Source organism: Serinus canaria, chromosome 5 (assembly GCF_022539315.1).
Source record: "Serinus canaria isolate serCan28SL12 chromosome 5, serCan2020, whole genome shotgun sequence".
Classification (NCBI taxonomy): Eukaryota; Metazoa; Chordata; class Aves; order Passeriformes; family Fringillidae; genus Serinus; species Serinus canaria.
In genome coordinates, this window is record NC_066319.1 from 41,174,705 (window position 1) to 41,195,066 (window position 20,362).

The 20,362-nt window shown below is 40.5% G+C and overlaps 1 protein-coding gene across 4 annotated transcripts in view; it reads left to right on the forward strand.

Annotated features, from left to right (window-relative positions):
* The window catches only part of NRXN3 (neurexin 3), a 909,952-nt gene that overhangs the window by 246,843 nt on the left and 642,747 nt on the right, over positions 1-20,362 (forward strand). For all 4 annotated transcript variants that reach the window (XM_050975200.1, XM_050975204.1, XM_050975201.1 and 1 more), the window contains one exon: positions 3,181-3,564. In XM_050975200.1, coding sequence (XP_050831157.1) covers positions 3,181-3,564 — 384 coding nt within the window. The remainder of the gene's footprint in view (positions 1-3,180; positions 3,565-20,362) is intronic.

The window sequence follows — 20,362 nt, forward strand, 5'->3', positions numbered from 1 at the left end:
GTAAAAAAGGAGTTCAAGACCTCTTCTTGTTTAGTCCTTGGCTTTTCCTCCACATGTGGACTGGAGAATGGTTACACCTTGAAGATTTTTTTCCCCCAGTATAGTTGACTATAATTTAGAAACTGAAACAATTAATTTACTTAATGGGGGCTAAAAACACCCTTTTGAGTTTAATGAGTGAGTAACCTGCAAGTTCTGATTCTCATTACTAAAGCAGCAAGGCCTATGTTAAATGTCATCTCTCTCTGCTTTTTCCCATTTCTATAACAGTCCAAAACTTCAGGTTCCGCTGATCTAAAATAGACTAAAAATCCAAATATTCACTATTGCAGTGCACTAAGGCAGGGAAGCTTGGCAGTCATGGTCAGATAACCTCTGGCATCTCTGGTCCCCTTAGGTCTTGTGTTTGCTTCAGTCTGTGTTGGCTGCTAGAGCAACAAAACCTGGTTTTGTCTTTCTACTCTGACAGAAGCTGGCAGCGTGGACATGGATACCTAACCTTTCTGTCCTTTCTTAAAGGTCCTGTAACCTTTCTGTCCTTTGAGAAAGCCCCCAGCAGGTTGACAAAGTCTGTCACAGTTTCTAGCTGGGGAGCAGTGAGCATTTTACACAGGTTGCTGTTTTCAGCTGGTCACCAGCTACAAACCATTCATGACTTCCCACCTGATCAGGCACTAAAAATCTTACTAGATGGTTTGGTTTACAGTTGTATCAGTGCCTTGTTTGGTGTGCATGTTCTGCCCTCAGGGTGTTTTGGTCTATTCTTCAGTCTAGTACAAAGAGGAGATGGCACTGCAGATGCTTAGATGCTTCTGATTTCTTAAGATGGACTTGGATCTCCTCTGAGCAGAGTGGAAAACATGGGATTCTAGAGGGGAGAAAAAAAATACATCAGCTTATGCCAGTGCTCCTTTCTAGGATCAATGCAGAATTTCTCCATTTCAGCAGCTTGGTCTTAAAAGTGCTGTTCATCCAAACTAGTGCCATCTCCTTCTAGCCTATTTCTTGTTCACCATCTCATGATCTTTTTCCAGGTTTTACACTTCATATTATCCAATATTTCTTGTCTTTTAGATAGCTTTGTGGCATTTGCACATGTTCATTCTCTCCACAGCAGCAGCTGTCTAGAGCTCAGCCCTCCAGTGTTTTGGTTCTAAGCTTTAGAGTAATATGTACTCTACAGGCTGCTTTTGAGAAATAGCAGTAGAGATGCTGCAAAGGGAGTTGTGTTCCCCTGGCTCCATGACATGCTGCAGGTATGACAGTATGTGTGTAGTCACATTTTCTCTTTCCTTATTTTATAAAAGAGAAAATGCTTGTGGTGCTCCAGCTTGTTGATACAAAATGATTCATCAAATAAGTGTGGTTCTCTTTGAGCCTTTAATTTGCAATGCCTCTATTGCTTCTGACACTCTGCTGCTTCCAATACTATCCCTCAATTATTACGGAAAATCACACACATGGAATATCTTGTGTCTATGTCATACATGCAATTCTGTAAGAAGATCCCTCTTACAACTGAAGAAAAGGTGTGTATACACAACTGTACTTTTTTACAGAGACAATAGATAGAGTTAACTCTATTAACTCTCCTTCCTTGTTGTAGGGGTGTCTGATAAAAATCCAATGATGTGGAATTAATCTCAAAGCTTGGATAGTGTCTCTGAAGACAGACTGTCCTAATGACAAGGCAATTCGATGTGATGATTTATAGCTAGGGAGAGTGAATTGCTGATTTTTAGATGACCGTCTAGTGGGCAGATATCCCTATCACAGAAACTGCCAAATGCTCTTCAGAGTAGTACACTGTTCTGGAATGTGAGAGATGTCCATTATTTTCCATGTTTTTCTTTGGATGCACTGTCTGACCTTAAACAAATCACTTTGCTTTTCTGTACCTGTTTTAAATATCCTGATTATATTTCTGTATTATATATTCTGATTATTTTATGTGCCGGGACAATTTCTTGAAATACATGTGAATGACCTCTATGCAGTATGCCCACTGCATTTGTCTCTCTCTTTCTCAGTTTTCCTGTATAAAATGAAAACTAGAAAAATTTTTGTAAAGCTTAAAAAAATTTAATTTCGGACAAACTTCTGGAGATTTCTAGTTCAATCCAGACTTTCTTCAGGACTGTGTGCAGTTGAGCTTTGAATGCCTTCAGTCTAGTAAGCCTCTATGAGGTTTCTGTTTCTTTGTGAAAAATGTTTCTGTTTTTTGTGGTGAAAAATATCCTTTTCTATGGAGTGGGAGATTCCCTTATGTTGTGGCTTAAGAAAGGTACTCTCCCATTCAGTGGTCCCTTTGAGACTCTGCAAACCACATTGCTCACTTGCTTCCCCTGGCCCTGCCCCTCCCAAAGAAGGGATAATTCTGCAAAGAATTATGTCTGTTCTGGCTGGAACCAGGACACCTGACTGCAGCTCGTGTCTCTTGCCGCTACAAGTTCCCAGGGCTAATTCATGTTCAAGGTTCAAGTTCTCTGCCATATCTCCTGGTCCTTTTCTGCAGAGTTGCTCCTTAGCCAGCTGGTCACTAGCCTGTACTTATGGGTGAGGCTTTTGTGACTCAGGTCTTGTAGGACTTTGTATTTATTGGTTTTGATTTACATCAAACACTGCTATCAGTTCTTTGCTCCACCTTGCAAAGATTTCTCTAAATGGTAACCCAGTGCTTCGTCCAATGCATCAGCCATTCTCTCCATGTCATTTAGAAACGTGTCTATGTTGGTCCAGGTTTGGAGGTAGTGGTGAAGTGTTTTCTGAAAGAGCTATACAGTGGGAATTAAGATGCCTTTGTGTATCTTTTTTCTCTCTAGTCTTTATGCCATCAAACTCCTGTGTGTTCTTAATAAGTTTTTGCTTTGCTGGATGAATACCATTGAATAATGCTCAAATTTTACATGCCATTATTTATCTATTGAATTATTATGCTTCTGACTTTGTAATGCAACTTGGGATACAGACATGTGATCGGTCACTACATGGAAATACTTAGGACCTGTGGATCAGGAGGAGAGTGACCTGTGTGAAGTACACTGTTAAAATGCCATTTGGGTAGGAAAGAATCTTCACTCTCCTGTGCTGAACTTTACACCTCACTGAGTTATTGGAAAAAATGAATTGAACTGAGTCTGTAGTTGAAAGCGTTGATGACTCCTTATCTTCCTCATTTAGGTACAATATCAGTGAACAGCCGTCGCACCCCTTTCACCGCTAGCGGGGAGAGTGAGATCCTGGATCTGGAAGGTGACATGTACCTGGGTGGGCTGCCAGAGAACCGGGCAGGGCTCATCCTTCCCACAGAGCTCTGGACAGCAATGCTGAACTATGGCTATGTCGGCTGCATCCGAGACTTGTTCATTGACGGACGAAGCAAGAACATCCGGCAGCTGGCAGAGGCACAGAATGCCGCCGGGGTCAAGTCCTCCTGCTCCCGCCTCAGCACCAAGCAGTGTGACAGCTACCCCTGCAAGAACAATGCAGTCTGCAAGGATGGCTGGAACCGCTTCATTTGTGACTGCACTGGCACTGGCTACTGGGGTAGAACATGTGAGCGAGGTAAGTTGTGTTTTCCGACTTCAGTTACACAAAGCTGAAGGTGTGTATGAGAACAAGTACAAAATACAGTGTTCCCATAAGACTCTTCTGCCCTTGTTGGTCTTTCCAATGCTAAGTTCCAGTCCCCACAGTAGGAAAACTTTCTTCTCTGATTGTTTCCTTCCAGTCTTTTCCACCTTGTTTCATGAGCTTACTTGGCCACTTCCCTCCCTAAGCCTTCTGAAGATCCTGTCTTCAGGTTCCAGAGTTTCTTTAGCTAAGTGTGGTTTGTTGTCTGAGGTGGAAAATGCAGCTGCAAGTGAGAAGTCTCAAACAAATTACTGGAAACTGTACCAAGTGTGAGCTTCAGTTAGGGAGATTTTTCCTGCACAGGACGGATGATAAATCCCAGTTCTATCTGGGTTTCCTGTTGTTTTTTTTTTTTTGTCTAGTGAAATTTCCTTGATTGCTGTTTATGAGTAAAGCCAGCTAACGGGATAGAGTTAAATGCAGTATGTCTCCAAGTTCATCTCTGGTAAGGCAAATCTGTAGGAGATTCATGGGAGAGTCTCTGCATCTTATTGATACTCATACAGAATTTGGATTTAAAGACAAATGATTTGGAGATATGAGGCCCAGGTGATGCTCATGTAGGCCGGCAAATTTTCTCCATGTTACAGATCACATGGAAAGGATTTACTAATGGAAGATACTCGAACTATGTATTTCTCAAGTACATAGGTGGTTCCATTAATTGTGATCATTATTATGCTGCTGCCACCATCAGAAGAGGCAGATGAGTGGTGTTACAGAAAATGATGAAAAAAATCCTACATCTCTAGAGGGTGTTTGCTTATATTATTTTTATATTTCTGTTCATATTTGGCAATTAGCACTTCATTTGGGCTAAATTGCATTCACAGTACACCCAAGAAATAACAGTAACCCATTAGCAGAGTCTTAGGCCTTTCAGTCTCTTCTTTATATCACCTCACTTGGCACCATGGTGATAGCATGTGTCTTAGAACTCAAAATTCAGATATTTTTGAACTTGTGCTATAAATATTTGAGCAACACCTTTCCCACTTAGTGCATTTTTAAATATTAATCAAAGTAGCGTGTCACTTATGAGGAAGATCATGAAATTTAGCTACAATGCATAAAATATTAGGCATAATTGAGATTTGGAATTCATTCACTCTACACAGAGTGCAGAAATTTTTTGTTAATGACCAGAATTCTTCCTATATGGATAGGATTTTTAGGTTTTCAAGTACAAGATCTGTGATTGTTCATAAAACTGCTCACAGCCAGTAATTCATTGCATGGTGCCCTAAGCAGCAATAGTATTTAATTGCCAGTGGGCCTTAAAACAGCTGAAGCATCAAGACTGCCATCCATGCAGGGGGAACTTGGGTGAAAATGTAAGATTCATGGACATCAGCTATGCCAATGTCAGCTCAGCAGTTCCCTCTTTTGAATACATGGGATTTGAAAATTCTGGAAAACATCAGATAGAAGTTTTCTCAGCCATAGCCTTGGGAATTGTTTGGCCAGTTGTTGTGTGATTAGGTTTTATACAAACATGATAAAAGGAAGCGTTACCATAAATGCATCGTTGCCCCCAAAAACTGCATGTATGTTTGCCCTTGGTCTCTATTTAGTATTAGGAGTGACCAGCTCTGTGATTCAGGGCTTCATGCAGTCTGTCTCATGTCCATCTCCTGGACCTGGCTCTCAGAAGAGACTCTAAGGCTAACAGTGACATAAAGAACAGGGTTCATGTCATGAACCTTTATATATCAATGGCATTAGCTTTTACTATTTTTATTGTCAGTGAAAAGAAATCAGTAGGTTAAAGGCATGTAAGCATTTTAATTCAGGAGAAATGAATATCAAGTCAGGCCTGAGATCTGTAACTTGGCTGTGCTCTGATGTGCATCAGTCTGAATTTGGGAGATACATTTAGCAATTAATGTCTGGCATGGGAACTTGAGGTCATAATAAATATATTTTAGATTTAGAGTGTATTTAAGGTGAACAAAACTGTGATGAAACAGTTCAGGACAATATAAAAGATATGTGCAAAGGTCCTAATCCTGAAAAACTAATTTTTTCTGTAAGTAGAAACCACAGACCCATTGCTGGTTTAGTTCCAGTGTCAGGCAAAACATGGCACTATAATGCCTGATGCTCCTTGGCAAAGTGAGAAGCAGCTCACAGGGAATAAATGTTTGAGACTGGATACATGAAAAAAATTGTACAAATTGAAGTGCATTTGAGTCCAGAATATTTATGTGGTGTTACATAGGAACTTCATACTGCTCTGATAGAAATGCTTCATGTCAACAACTGCCTTAGTGCCCACTGATTTTGTCTCCAAAAACAAAAAGCATTGCTGGCTACCAATGATACCTTTCATTCTCCTGGTCTGATTCCCAAGGAATACTTCAAGTCGTGATTACATCTGGTCTGTGATCCTCACACTGTTGGAAGGAGAAAGGTTGAGATGGAGACTGGGAAGGAAATCAAAGTGAGGGATGCTGCCATGCCACAGTGGCACTGCTGAGTAGTGACTGATGAGCTGCCACAGGAGTGGGAGGACAGCCAGGCTGGTGCATAAGGGTAGGAATGAAGAAGGAGCAGGCTAGATCTTCTAATATGGGACAGCTACTGGCCCACTTTTACAGTTTGCCATCTCTCACTTTATTGTTTTCTAATACTTCTGTCCTGCTAAAAGAGGAGTGTAACTCCTGCAGCCCAAGATGTATGATCAAGGGTTAAGGGGCCATGGAGCATAGAATGAAGAATATCCTGTGCTTGGACTATCTGGAAAATCAGTCTTTATCACAAAGCAAAGTGCATATTTAACATTAGTTAAAGTACTAAAAATAGAGAAGGACATACATACAGCTCTTGGAAGAGAAGCAGATGATCAATATGTTGTTGATGATAAAGTCTACCTCCCACCTTCCAAGTATAGGATTTCTACATTTATAATGCTTATTTCTCATAAATTTTATACTTTGTGATAGGAAGGACAATATACATTTAAAAGGGATTAAAAAGAACATTGATTGTGTCAGCTAGAAAAGAAGTCTGGGTTCCTTTTATTCATGGTGAAACAATACAAATACATAGTATTCAATATGTCACTTCTATCTAAAGCCTGTGGGAGTTTGTCTTGTCAGTGAAATAACACCTCTGTATATTCAGCCAGCTACACTGGATGCAACACAGACTTTGGTTATAGTGGTCTGCTCAAGGCAGTACTTTTGTGCAGATAGAGGAACCTTGCTGTAACTGGAGTTTGACAGGGAATAGAACAGAAAACTGCTGCCAAGGCCTCAAGTTCATTCTTACAATTCCAGTATCTAGTCATTGTTTCGGTATTGGCAGTGATGTAAGCAGACAAAGGTGTTAGCAGCCTGAAAGTGTCAAATTTCTAATAGTAATGTAGTTTCTCCTTGGATTATTGAAATTTCATGGAAGAGATGGGGCAGGGCATGGAAAAGACCAGACTGTACTTTCATGGATCATAAGGGCTCAGTGCCAGGCTGTGAGGCTGTGCAAAGGCAGCAGCAAATGCTGGCAGTTAGCTTGATATGGTCCCCATTTCACACCTTCCACCAGAGACCGTGATGACCAGGTAACACACTGTTATTGACTTAAATCCTTGCTTCTCATCCTCTGTCACCTTTCCATAATGGTTCTCTGCTAAGCAGTCCAACTCAGTGTGACTATGTTGCAAATATAGTAAAGAAAGGCAAGAAAAAGAGAAGATGCTAATAGACAGGACACAATTCCTCCTGCAAGTGATGCTGTGACTGCCTTGCAGTGTGGTAATGATCTTACCTCCCCCTGCTCCCTGAGCTCTCTTGCACTGCTGTTAAATATGGTGAAGAGAAAGATTTAATCAAGTCAGGAAGACTCCTAAACTTAATTTAGTTTTGGATAGCTCTTAAATGAATCACAGGCACAGTGAAGTGGATTTATGATGACATTTATAATTGCAAGTGCATGCTGAGACTTTTTACTGAGTTTGCTAGTTTTAAGTTGTGGTGTGCTGGGCATCAGGGAAAAATCCCCAAACCTTGGTGCTTGTGCTGTTGGTAGTATTGAAACATTCATCCATGCTAGAGTTTTAGAAAGATTAGAGTACCAGAGAACAGTGATTGCAGTGCAGCCTCTCTCTTCTGAAGTACTTTGTTTCAACAGGTCTCCTACTCTGCTGGTTTGCTTGAAATAAAGGGCCTAAATTATCTGAAATCCCATGGGAATGCCTCCCAAATGCTTTCTGATCATCAGATGTCAATTAATTTGAAGTAATTGACAAAAAAGATTACTCCAGTGTGATGGATACTGTGCTTCCTTCTGTTGCTTGTGAGCTGCCTGTCCAAACTGAACCTAAGAGAAGTTAGGGTGAGTTGCCAGTGATGTCAGCATGGGCTGGAGGATTGTTGCAGACAGGCAGGGGAGTGTGAAGAGTGGGTTTGTGCAGCAGTTGTGAAAAATCTTTGGTGGGTCTTCTTAAGTACTTAATTTTTTCTTTACCCTTTGCCTTGTAATTTGTTAGTGTGTGACATCAGTTGCATCAGGTCATTGCAACTCCCTGTTAACTGCACTTAAGATGTTGGAGGTAGGAGCTGGTATGTGGCTCATGGAGGATGATGTACTACTTAGCTGTGATTGCAAAGTGCCCTGGACTTCTCTGAAAAGGACCCCAAAGCCCTGGCATGAACTAAGCAGGAGGAAGGGAAGTGAGTTGTATTCAAATTAGCTGTTTTCTGTAGCTACTGTGAAAATGCCTTGGGCTCAAAAGCACGCACGAGGTCTGTTTGGATCTTGAAACTCTCTGCCCCCTTTCCTTCTACTGAAACACTGTGAGAGTGACTGCAGAAGACAAGAGCCCAGGAAGGACACTAAGCAAAAGACAACTGAAAATCTGATAATTTTAGGCCAATGCGAATCAAATGTTGTTGTTGTACAGTCACTTTTTAACATTTTCTTCTACTTAAATGATTTGACTGCAGTTTGCTTGGATTTTTTTTTTAAGAAGTATATAATATTGGAAAAGGCAGGTTGGTATGAGACTTCTGATCATTTAAGAGTGAAATAAAAGATGTTGAGGTTTAGATTTGAAACCTCAGAAGGTATTTGCTCAGAACTGTACACAGCCTGAGTCCTTTCTAGGGAAGCGGGGGGGGGAAGTCGTGTTCCAGCCATCTCCTTTGCTGAGCTGCATTCGGTGTTTATTGCAGAAAAACAGAAATATCCCATTCTGGTTCTTCTCCCAAGGGCTGGAAACAGAGCTCGTTTCTGTTGGCTCACGGATGGACAACTAACATCCTGAGCAAAGCAGCCTTGTTCTGTGTTTTGTGGTAAGCTCTCTGTGAGCAGCAGCACATCTGCTGTTAACAGTGGTGATGTTGAGCATAGGGCTGCACATTTTATTATCTGCCAAGTACCTTTGCAGCAATGTTTACTAAGAACAGTTTAATGACAATACACTTCTTCCCATTATGTATGCAACGAAGGGAGATGTTGTAAAGTTACTGGTAATAAGAAATGCTATGGAACCATTTACTACACAGGATAAGTGCTGCATACTTTGCTGTCTCAAGCACAAGTAGCAGGTTAGATTTCTTTTTAATTTTAGTGAAGATGTTTGATGATAATCACATCTTAGAAGGTTTGTTTAAAGCAAGTCATAAGTGTTGATGCTTTTTGGACTGTCCAGACCTCCTGAGTATGCTGTGAAATGCTAGGTAACTGCTGAGAATAGATTTTCCTATAGGACTGATGGTTCCCAGGAAAGATGGACACATTAGGAGAAAATTCTTTGCTGCAATGTTTTTAATTCTTTTAATTCTTGCTGGATCTTGAACAGTCAAAGACTTAAGAAAATCAAAACATCAGAAAAATTCTTTTGATTTATGATATAAAGTAGGATGTTAGAAAATTGGTCTGTTCTAGACCTCATCCATTCACTGACTTACTAGGACCAGAAAGGTCCCTATTGTACAGTTTCTCAATTGTCACCAAACTGCAGAAAAAAAAAATTCCATCTGAATTTAGCCAAAAAATTCATACAATTCCTTCACACCCATCTTAATTTGTTTCTCACTAATTTTATGGTAAAATCTCTATTAAACTTGATCTGAAGAATGTTAGCTTTCCTAAGAGCATTTTATATGAGAAGTTAATTTTCTCACTTGCCATCTATCCATTTGTAACACTTGTGGCTGACTCCTTTCTGGCTGGCCCAGACAGCTACTGCTGTGGAAGATGCTGTTCACAGACCTGCTCAAGAAATACCTGGCTTTATGTGGGTAGCTCCCTTGTATCTCTCCTTACAGACTGACTGTCAGACCAGAAGGCTACTGTTAGTTGCATAAATGTTGGATTATTCTGCCTATTAGGCTTTTATGTATCCTCCACCTTATGATTCTTTCCTTATCTTCTATGGGATAACTTCTGTGCTAACATTCAAAAAGTTCCCAAGATGTTCATTAGATGTTGTGCTAGCTCAAATAAGGACAATGCAGCCAAGGGCTTGTAAGGAAAGATAAACAATATTAAGGAACAATTTAAAAGTCTCTCACTTTTGTGGATTTACATTGTGATCCTTACCACTCATTATAACTTTTTTGTCCATGGATATTTACATTCAGTCCAAAGCCACCCTGAATATATGTGCTTTCCAGGACCAGTAACTCCATTTGTTGCACTCTAATGCCTTTGTGATATCCTCAGTACAGAAGAGTGTGCAGTTAATTCTGCAGTCAGGGTGATTGCATCTACTTGGGAAAAGACCATTTCATGGGTTTTATGCTGTTGAACTTTAGCTTCGAAGAGTCTCGTTGATGTGACAATCTCCGACAGCATCTGCTGAGCAGCTGGAAAATCTGAGACCGTGTAAAAACCAACTGATTGTCTCTCCTATATCGTATAATGTTATGGGTATGATTTTTTAATCCGTATGTTCCTCCTGTTTCTTCATCCTGATTCCATCATCATATGCTTTTCATATTTAAGGCCACTCTTGACTTCCGTGCTGCATGTGAATTTATTATACTCCAGGTGTTCTTCATCTCCTCTGAATATGTTAGTTGGTGGCACAGCAGAAGATAATTTCTGCTGTTTTTCTCTAAACTTCTGTACTTCTGGCCGTTTATTGCTGAGTATCGCTTTCATAAGGTCTTCCAGTTCAAGAAATATGATTACCCAAAACTATATGATTTTGTGTACCGTCAGCCCCTGTAAAGAACACTAGAACAACAACAACAACAAAAGAGATGTTGATGGGTAGGTAAGACCATTTGATTAATGCTTACAGAACATGATACTTTTATTAGTATAGGCCTCTTCTACAGGACCAGTATTATAGTTACGTTTTTGTTTTTCTCCTGGTTTATAAATCACAGTTCAGAACAGTGGTTTCTCCTTAATGTAAGACACAAAATAAGTCAAGGCACAAAATGTTGTTCAGATAATTCTCAGATTGAAGGACAGCTTGTCACAGCAGGTCAGTTTTGCCTGAATATTACAGTGTCATGGTTTAACCCCAGCCAGCAACCGAGCCCCAAGCAGCTACTAACTCATTCCTCCCCCATCAGGATCAGGGAGATAATCAGACCCATAGGTTGAGATAAAAACAGTTTAATAGGAAAAGGCAAAAGCCACGCATACAAGCAAAGCAAAACAAGGAATGTGGTCACCACTTCCCATGGCAGACAGGTGTTCAGCCATCTCCAGGAGAGCAGCACCCCATCCCATGTAGCAGGAACTCGGGAAGATAAGCACCATCACTCCAAATTTCTCCCTCTTTTCCCCACTTTCTCTTCTGAGCATGATGACCCAGGGTCTGGAATATCCCTTTGGTCAGTTGGGGACACCTGTCCAGGCTCTATCTCCTCCCAGCTTCTTGGGCACACTCAGCCCCCTCATTGGTGTGGCAGTACAGAAAGCAGAAAAGGTCTTGGCTCTGTGTAAGCCCTGCTCAGCAGTAACAAAAACATCTCTATGTGGTAAACACTGTTTTCAGCACAGTTCCAAGGCATAGTCCCACACTAATCACTGTGAAGAAAATTAACTCTACCCCAGCAAAAACAAGCACACAGGGGAAGGCAGATTTTAGTAAAACTTAGATAATTTGAAGAGGTAATTCATCATGAAGGAAGGAAAATACGTTTTAACCTTTTCGTGATATCTTTCCCGGGTTACTCCCTGCAAGACACATGATGGTGTGTTATGATTCTCCCCCACAAAGACAAGAATAACACAGGTTCTTGTTAATAGATCCTTTTGGGTGGATTACAATAAAAGGACACTGAATGGTCAGTGCTTGAAAATATGCATATATATATATATATATATATATGGTTTATTTTAGAGCTGTTTAGTTGCAATGGAAAGCAGATATGTAGCAGTTTTGGTTATTATCTATAGTAATATAGCGGCAGGAAAGCATAAAAATATTACTTAAGAAAATGAATAGGGAAAAGAAAGCAAGAGAAAGAAAGGATGAGAGTGAAAAGATACATTATCATCATCTGTAGGTTTTTTTTTTTTTTTAAATAATGGTCTTGATCCATCTTGATCTGTTGGGATATTGGGGAAGAAGCCAACCCAACACAGAATCCAGTGGATTGAAGTAAAGTACACTCTGACTTTGTGGGAATACTCAGGTACCTCCTCTGGGAGGAGGAGATTTTAGTCCTCTGGTCAAAGGCCACAGAAATGAGTCTGGGGATGCTTTGAGGGCCTTTGATGGTTTATGTTCCCTTCTCAGCTGCCTCTGACATTGATAGGTCTAAGTGTGAATGTGACCTTCCCCTGGAGAAGGGGTTGGGATGTGTGAGGGAGGGCACTTTGGCATGATAAAAGACACCATCCTGTCTCCACAAGGTCTGCCTCTGATCAGCCTCAAAGCCTGGTTTGCAGCCTCCAGGCAGAGACAGTTCACCCCCTCTGTCTTATGCAGACTAGGCATTACACACCCAAAAGCTCCCCTCCTTCCTCCAGGGGTGCAGTCCTGCCTCAGCAAAGCACTGTGGCACCTCCCCAAATAGGCAAATGTTTTTAGTCAGTAATCATTATTAGTCAAGTCTCACAGCATGTCACATGGATGATCCAGAATGAACTTAATATGTACACATCTGTTGTGATTTTTTCAGGTGTTCAGAGACTAACTGATGACGCTAGGTTGCAGAATTGCTTCATACTACCTCTGTCTTTGAGTCTCCTACAGCTTAGTGGCTGAACTGTCCCTGTGGCTTTACACACCACTTCCTTTCCATACCCTCCATTCAGACCAGTGTGTGTTTCTGCTGAGACTGCCAATTGTCTGTACAATTAAAGGGAGTATCTTGATGGAAGAAGCCAGGATGAAGCAGATTCATTTGTCATGAAAAATTATTTCCAATATTTAAAATTACTATATAGACCTTGGAGATGTTATCTGTGAAATTAGCTTTCTCTATCTCCCTGCTTTGCCTAGTGAAAGCCATCATGCTTAAAGGCAAGCACTGGCACAGTGCATTTTCTGTCTCATTTCTTTTCCTCTATTCATCTCAGGGGGAGAGGAAAGACTTGGCATTCATGATGCTCCCTTAATTGACTCTTTCTGCATGTGGAGATAGGCAGTCATCCCTTGGACACTTTGATTGATTGGATGAGGCTATTATGTGATATGGAAAGGATATGCAGCAGCACAGCCATCACCGCAAGCATAGAAAGATCTTATTTGGTGGTGTATATTGGCTGCCCCCAGTCTGCTTGGTTTGTCTGTCTTGTCTCAAATGCAGTTATCTCACAGAGCAGCCCACAGGGTGGTCCTAGTGAATCCATTGCCAGCAAGTACCAGACTCCAAGGCATGGCCCTCCGGAGGGAAACCCTTCTCATCCTCACTGCTAAGGCATCTGAGAATGTATAAAGGAAAGATAATAGTCATCATTTTTATTTCTTCCTAGAATCGTCTTTTTCTTTCCTGGGTAATCGAGAACAAGAGGTTAAAATTGGAAGATAAGGTGCAGAAGAGGGAAACTGCATCCTGATGAATCAAATCCTAATATGAGTTTCAGAGCAACTTCCTGCTCTGTGATGATTATAGGTGGTGAGTTGGTAATAGATGGAACATGATACTTAGGAGATATCCATCACATTAAGGCAAAAGTCCTCCCACTAAAAAGGCACAGCAGCAAGGAGGGTGTACAAGAAAAACAGTTCTGTAATAAGTGCTGTTGGTCTCATGATGCTTCCACTTTTAATGTCCTACCCCTTTTGACTTCTGAAGTTCTACCTGTTAGGATGAGGTCCTCTTGTGGTCAGCCTGGACCCTTTGGGTTACCAACCACACTAATCTTGTGTTCTTGTGAGCAACAGCATTTTTCCATTTCTGAACAAGAAGGAATTGTAATTCTTCATGTTGTGATATTGCTGAAGGGAGTGAAAGGACGGGGATGGTTGAAGGAGATTACTGCTGGAAGTTGTATCAAAGCACCAGAGTTTAGGATTCAAATGGAGTCATGTGGAATTATTTCAGTCTGACTGCCCCAATACCCACAGGCCCTATTTCAAACTGCTGAGAAAGAAAAATTATGGTATTTTAAACAGTGATTTTTTTTATCAACTACCTTTCATTAAATCAGTAAAATGGAAAATAACAATTCAGCCCCTCAGTTGAAAAGCATGTTAGATTGACAGCTCTTGGAGCCCTAGGCTTGTACTTAGAATGAGAAATATATAGAGTACCTCTCCTTTATATACCTTAGTCATCTCTTGGAGAAGTATTTGCTTTAGAGGTTAGGAAACAGTTCAGTCTTTCTGACTTGCCTGGTCTTTGGTAGAGCTACAAAGTAGAAGGGTGAAAGGAGGAACTCTTTTTCTATAGCTTTGGTTTCCTTTCCTGTGTGTGTGAAACTGCTGAAGACAGAGAGCCTTGAGACAGCTTAGTACACCCAGCCTGGGGAGCAGAGCAAGGCTGGAACTAAGCAGAACAAATGGAGTTTGTGCTGTGTGTATCATCTGCCACAGGAGGACAAGAGCTCCCCCTGAACAAGTGACTGGCAAAAAGCATGTGTTTGCTAAAGAGTGGGAAGGAAGCAAGAATACAGAAATGGTCTCAAATATTTTATAGTTCTTTTATTTTTGTTTTAATCTCTTTGTTGAGAATCTTTGTGACCAAAGAGGAAAAAATTAGATCAAAGGGCAGGTTTTTGGCATACCGAGGAATTTCAAAATATCAAGAGTCTCTGCGAGAATCTTACTGTACTGGTTCTGGTTCCTAGAGGTGGAGGAAACCCGAACTAAGAGTTCAGTACCCAGTCATAGAAATGTCCAGGTTTCCACCAGTTTATTACCATTTCTTCGGTGAAGTTCTCTTCTGTTGCAATCTGATTTTTTTATGCAAGCCCCACACATCACTGCTACCCCATTTTGGCTGGTCAGCTCTCCTGTCCAATTGGTGCAAATTTCCTTTATTCTACATTTGAATTTGATTTTTTTTTTCCTCTTGGAGGACTGACCAATGAGGAATTTAACCTTTCTTTCCCTGTCAAGTGTTACTGGAGTATGACTTAGCACTGCATCCAGTGCTAAAAAATACAACTTTGAGGCAAGCACTGCCAAGGTGCTTGCCTCAAAGTTGTATTTTTAATAATTCCATCTTCATGTTAAACATGGGATTGGTCATCTGAGGGTATGAATAAAGTAAGGCACAGGTAATAGTTGGCAGTTCACTTTTCACTATTCCCAGTCTGATGCTGGAAGCACTGTTGTGGTATGAAGGAGTTGCCTTTGGCCACCTTGGTGAGGGAGGTGGAGATGGTCCAGAATTCAGCAGGGTGGAGATTGACTCCTGTTTCGGGCTGTTGCCCTCCCTTTTCCTGAGGTGACACCATGGTTCTGTATCTTGCTCAAATTCTTGTATGCCATTCCCCAAGCCTGCCAGATTCCTTCTGCCACCTCCCAGCTTGATCAAATTTCACATTCCTGTCTGGTGCAGAAGAACTAAGAATGTCCTGAAAGATTTCTTGGGATGTGGGAAAAGGGGACAAGAAAAAGAATGAATAGAGCCTTGTTAAACAAAGGCTGGTATTTTTTTGTGTGTGTGTGTGTGGGGGGGGTGTCATTTTATAGCCTGCAAGTTTTTTGGGTAAAGTAATTATGGAAAATAAAAAGAATTAAAGTAAAGAGAAACAGAAATCATTTATCATGACATTTTTAAATGCCTCACTGTTTTCACTTTATCTGTTAATTTTTGTATTTAAGTCAAAGCACTTGGGCTGCTTCAAAAAATAATCAAAACATAAAGGGAGACTACAAATAGCCATGTCGAAGAGTAATGAATCCAGCAGACAGAAGGACTTGTGTCCAAATAAAAAAGGCAGAAAAGTGTAGGCTGGAATTGGTATTGACTGTGCAATGTGCACAGTGCTAATGGACCTGCAGAAGAAACAGGAACATTGCAGCCATAAAGTGAAAACCTGGCCCACTGTGAATACAGATGAGATTGGGAAAAACAGGGCTTTTATGGAGCTGCTTTTGCACACATGGCCTCTTGAGCTCACCTGTTTATAAAGTCAGAGTGACAGGATGTAGATTAGCAATCAGTATCCTCATTTAGCCATTTCTCCATGACTGATTTACACTGCTGTGATTTCTTTTTTCTTTTGTCTTTTCCTTCTGGCTGGTGACGATTTGCTGAGCCCATCTATTCTCATTTACATTGTTCTTTTTCTAGAAGCTGTAAAAATCAAAATGCACCTTTCTCTGTGTGCCTATGTGTGTGTTGCCTACAGTTCCTACCACAGTCTTTGCCACCAGCCAAGGCTCAGTCAGTAAATCTTCCAGGAGAAGCAGCTTTGACAGAGCTGCCATGTCCCTTTTTGCTGTGAGTTGGTTTTCCTAGACACCTTTCACTCAGATTATGGAGAGATGCTTGATCTATGTGCTCCATCAAAGTGTTGGTCAATAAAATCCTATTTAACTGGGTGGCACCCATAACTTTCTTTTCCCATGTCAATCCCTTGAAAGACAGTATCTTGTTAGGCACTGAAGAGTGTGTGCCTTTCAGGAACTGTAGTTAAGCATCTGTTTGGGTGCCTGCAGGTAACTGCTTTTTCCTGCTTCAACATTGCTTCTGGGTTACACACCTGAGCAGTTTCCTGGGGAGGGTTACCCAGGGGAGCTTCAGGGCAGGAAGGAAGAACACTCAGAAACAGCCAGGAGTGGGGGTCCTGGCTTTAGGCTGTTTGTGTTTGGAATTGAGATGTTCTCTGTTCTGGCAGTGAACTGTAACCCATTTGAAACATGGCTGGCAATGCACTTTAGGCTGTTCTCTGCCACTGTGTTGTGGGCTCTGCCAAATCTCACAGTATTACCTCTCTCTCTGTAGAAGCCAGAGAAAGAGGCTTGGGTGAGTTTTTGTACCTCAGCATTCACATAACTCGTGGGGAGCACTTCAAACTTAAAATGAACAGACAAGGCCATAGCTGGGAGAAAGCCAGGAAGTTGTTGACATCCCTACCTGTCTTTGGGCTATCAGAATATGCTAAATAGATCCATGTTAAACTATTAATAAGGATGCAGATTGATAATCATATACAAATAAGTGCAATTTTTTCCCATATCCAGAGTATTTGAGATTGATATCATCATAATTTTATATTTTGGGAAACTGTGATATAGAACTATTAAGGCACCTACAGTAAGATTCAAGATTACAAATGTAATTAGTCAGACCCTGACTCTGAGAAGATTTCATTTACTGGGATTTAAGTGTCTGGATCGAAGATATTGCCTAATTTAGTTGTTAGGCTCTTAGGGCACTAAGCTACTCCTTCCACCTTGAAAAAGCTATCTGATGTCTCTAAAATAATACTTGCAGATCTCTGCAGACATGATAATATAGTCCTGGGATATTTGGTTAGCATTTACTAGAGAGAAATATATATTGTGATAGGATAGAGATAATTCATATCAGAACCAGAGTTCCTTCATCTTCTCTTCCTCTCCTTCTTTCCCACTCAGAAGAGCCCTCATGAATCACTTTGGCCTTTCAGCATGCAGTAATGAAAATCTGATTACCATACAGCTCCCCACGGGTCAGCCTGTCTCTTACCCAGCATTGCTCACTCAGGGATCAGTCCCTGTGTGTCTGATCAGAATCCAGGGCTCTCCAACTGACTAAAACATTGAAGAAGTTAATAGATGTGCTAATAAGGCAAATTGAAGTTGTATAAGCTTTAACTGAAGGAACAAGTAAAGATTAAGAAATGTTATCTGGCAGTGAGAGCTAAAAACCAGTGATTTCCCATGGACCAGGGTAAAAGCACAACAAATGCTGTTACTGAGAAATCTCTCTCCAAGCTGCCCTGCAGATGCTGTTCAGAAGCTGTGTAGCAGTGTATGGGGCACAGAGCATCCTGTGCTACATTATGTGTTGTCCTGTTTGCTTTGCAAGACCATCTGCTGCCTGTAGAGTGGCAGTACCTGCGGATGAGTGGGGAGTTGTGTCACGTCAGTTCAGCATCTCTGCCAGGCTGGAGAGTGAGTCTGATCAGGGCTTCTCACAAAACAGGCCTTGACATATATAGGACCTCACTAATTTGGTGCTTCACAAAAGTATACAATGTAGACATGCCTTAGAATTCTATTTCTGGCTTGTATAACTGTAGCCAAGTCCATTTTTCTGTGCCTTATGTTCCCCAGCTGCAAAAAAAAACCCTCCCAAAAAAGCCAGATACTTAGGACTTTCCAAAATCATAGAAGTGTTGCAATATGAAAAAATTCATGAATCACTAAGAGCTTCAAATTTTAGGATGAGAAAAGCTGAAGACCAGCAAAATCTGTACATTTTGCCAATATGTGACCCTCTGTTTTATAGTTTTCCTTAATCTTAATGGACATCCTGCCATGAGAACAGGTAGAAACCTAACCTAATGAATGCTACTTATTTTTGTGTTATCTAACTAATTTTCCTGTTATTACTACTTGACACAGAGTATTTTATTCTTCATCAGTACAGAAGTGGGGGTCGCTCTGGTGTTGTGTGTTAATAATTTGAGTTCATCTCCCCAAAAGAACAACATTGCCTAGACCCATAATGTGTATTAAAATCTGTAAAGGTCAGCTATTTTCTTTTGAAATAGCAGTAACTTTCTGTCTTCTCTACTTTTCTACACCTGCAGTGCTATTGCAATCCTTGTGTGGTTGTTGAGACCCAATGCTGTATTTCTTTGAGATACACAAGCAACCTTTTATAGATAAAATGCTGTAGTACTTGAGCCACTCAAGGGGAAAAAACTTTCCTGTTCCTTTGGCATTGAAAAGGTAAAAATATTCATTGCCCTTTATAAGGCACTAAACAAATGATGAAATTTTGTATGGTGTGTCAGTGATTGGCTGGATGTATTTAACTCACTGGTGGTGTGAGATTTACAGAGCACACAAGAAAGGAGCCTTAAATAGTTTTACCCATTGACCTTTGCCAAGATAATAAAGCCTGAATATCAGCTCCTCACCACTTAAATTGTGTACTAATGGAGTGCCATTGGGTACTCAGCTACACCTGTGCTAGTTAGAACTATTCCTAGTCACACAAGTAGAAATGTATATTCAAGAAATAAAAGCATAAAAGGTGTAAAGAAAGCACTGTTGTGCAGCTTAGAGTAAAATCCAGCAATATGAAGGAAATTGTCAAAATAATTTGAAATATAATCAGGAGGCTGTATAGAGGAATTATGGAGAAAGAAGAGTTCAGTACGTATTTATTGGTAAATGATAACCTGAGGAGTGGATGACAAATCAGCTCTGATGGGAGGACTGCCTTCCCAAGAAAGGGGAATTGTTTAAGGAAGTTCACAGGACAGGAATATTGGGTTAAATTAAGAAAGGAAAATGGTGAATATCATACCATCACAACAATGAGCTGTTTTTTTCTTGGGGTTTTATTTTTTTTTGTTTTTTGGTTGTTTTTTTTTTTTTTTTTTTTTTTTTTTTTTTTTTTTTTTTTTTTTTGGTTGTTGTTGTTTTCTTTATTTTGCTGTAGCAGGAATCATAGAAAAGGGTGGAAATCCCATCTGTTAGGCATTGAAACTAGGATGTCTAAAATGGCAGAGCAAGGCCAGGCTGCTCTCCCTTTCTATAAAATATGCTTGGTAAGAGGACAGGAAGGGGCGGGAGCTCCATGACCTAGCCAGCTCTTCTGCTTCTAGCTTGGATCAATCTGTGAAATGTATGCCCAGAATCAAAACCTGGAAATGTCTTCCAACCTCAAAAGATCTGTTTTCCTTTCTAAATCCTGTTAATGACTGGATATGTTTTCCTAATTAGTGAGTACATGAATAAACTTATACAACATGCAAGACACTGATCACCAAAGTAAGTTTTGTTTGATTCTTCATGTAATTACTTGTTATAATAACTCATACTGAACTAGGAAGGGTACAATAGTTAATGGTGTAAAAATAACAACATTTTGATACTTAAGCTTGTTTGCTAGGTCTCAATAATTGTGGAACAAACTCCATGTTTGGGGAAACTAGAAACAATTTATGTGGTATATGTTACAGTATCAGATGAGAAAAGACTTGCTAAGGGAGGTTTTGTGAAATGCACTGTAGGGAAAAGCTGTTGCCAAAAACCCTTCAGATCCCAAGCTCAAATCTCAGTTAAAAGAGGTATTCACAGATTCATGTGAGAAAGAGAAGCATGGAATGTTTCCAGTTTGCTGGTGAGGAGAGCCTACTGTAAGGTTCATTCTTTCCAGCCAGTGCATAAGCAGAAGCAGCAAGTGTGCTGCTAACTGTTCAT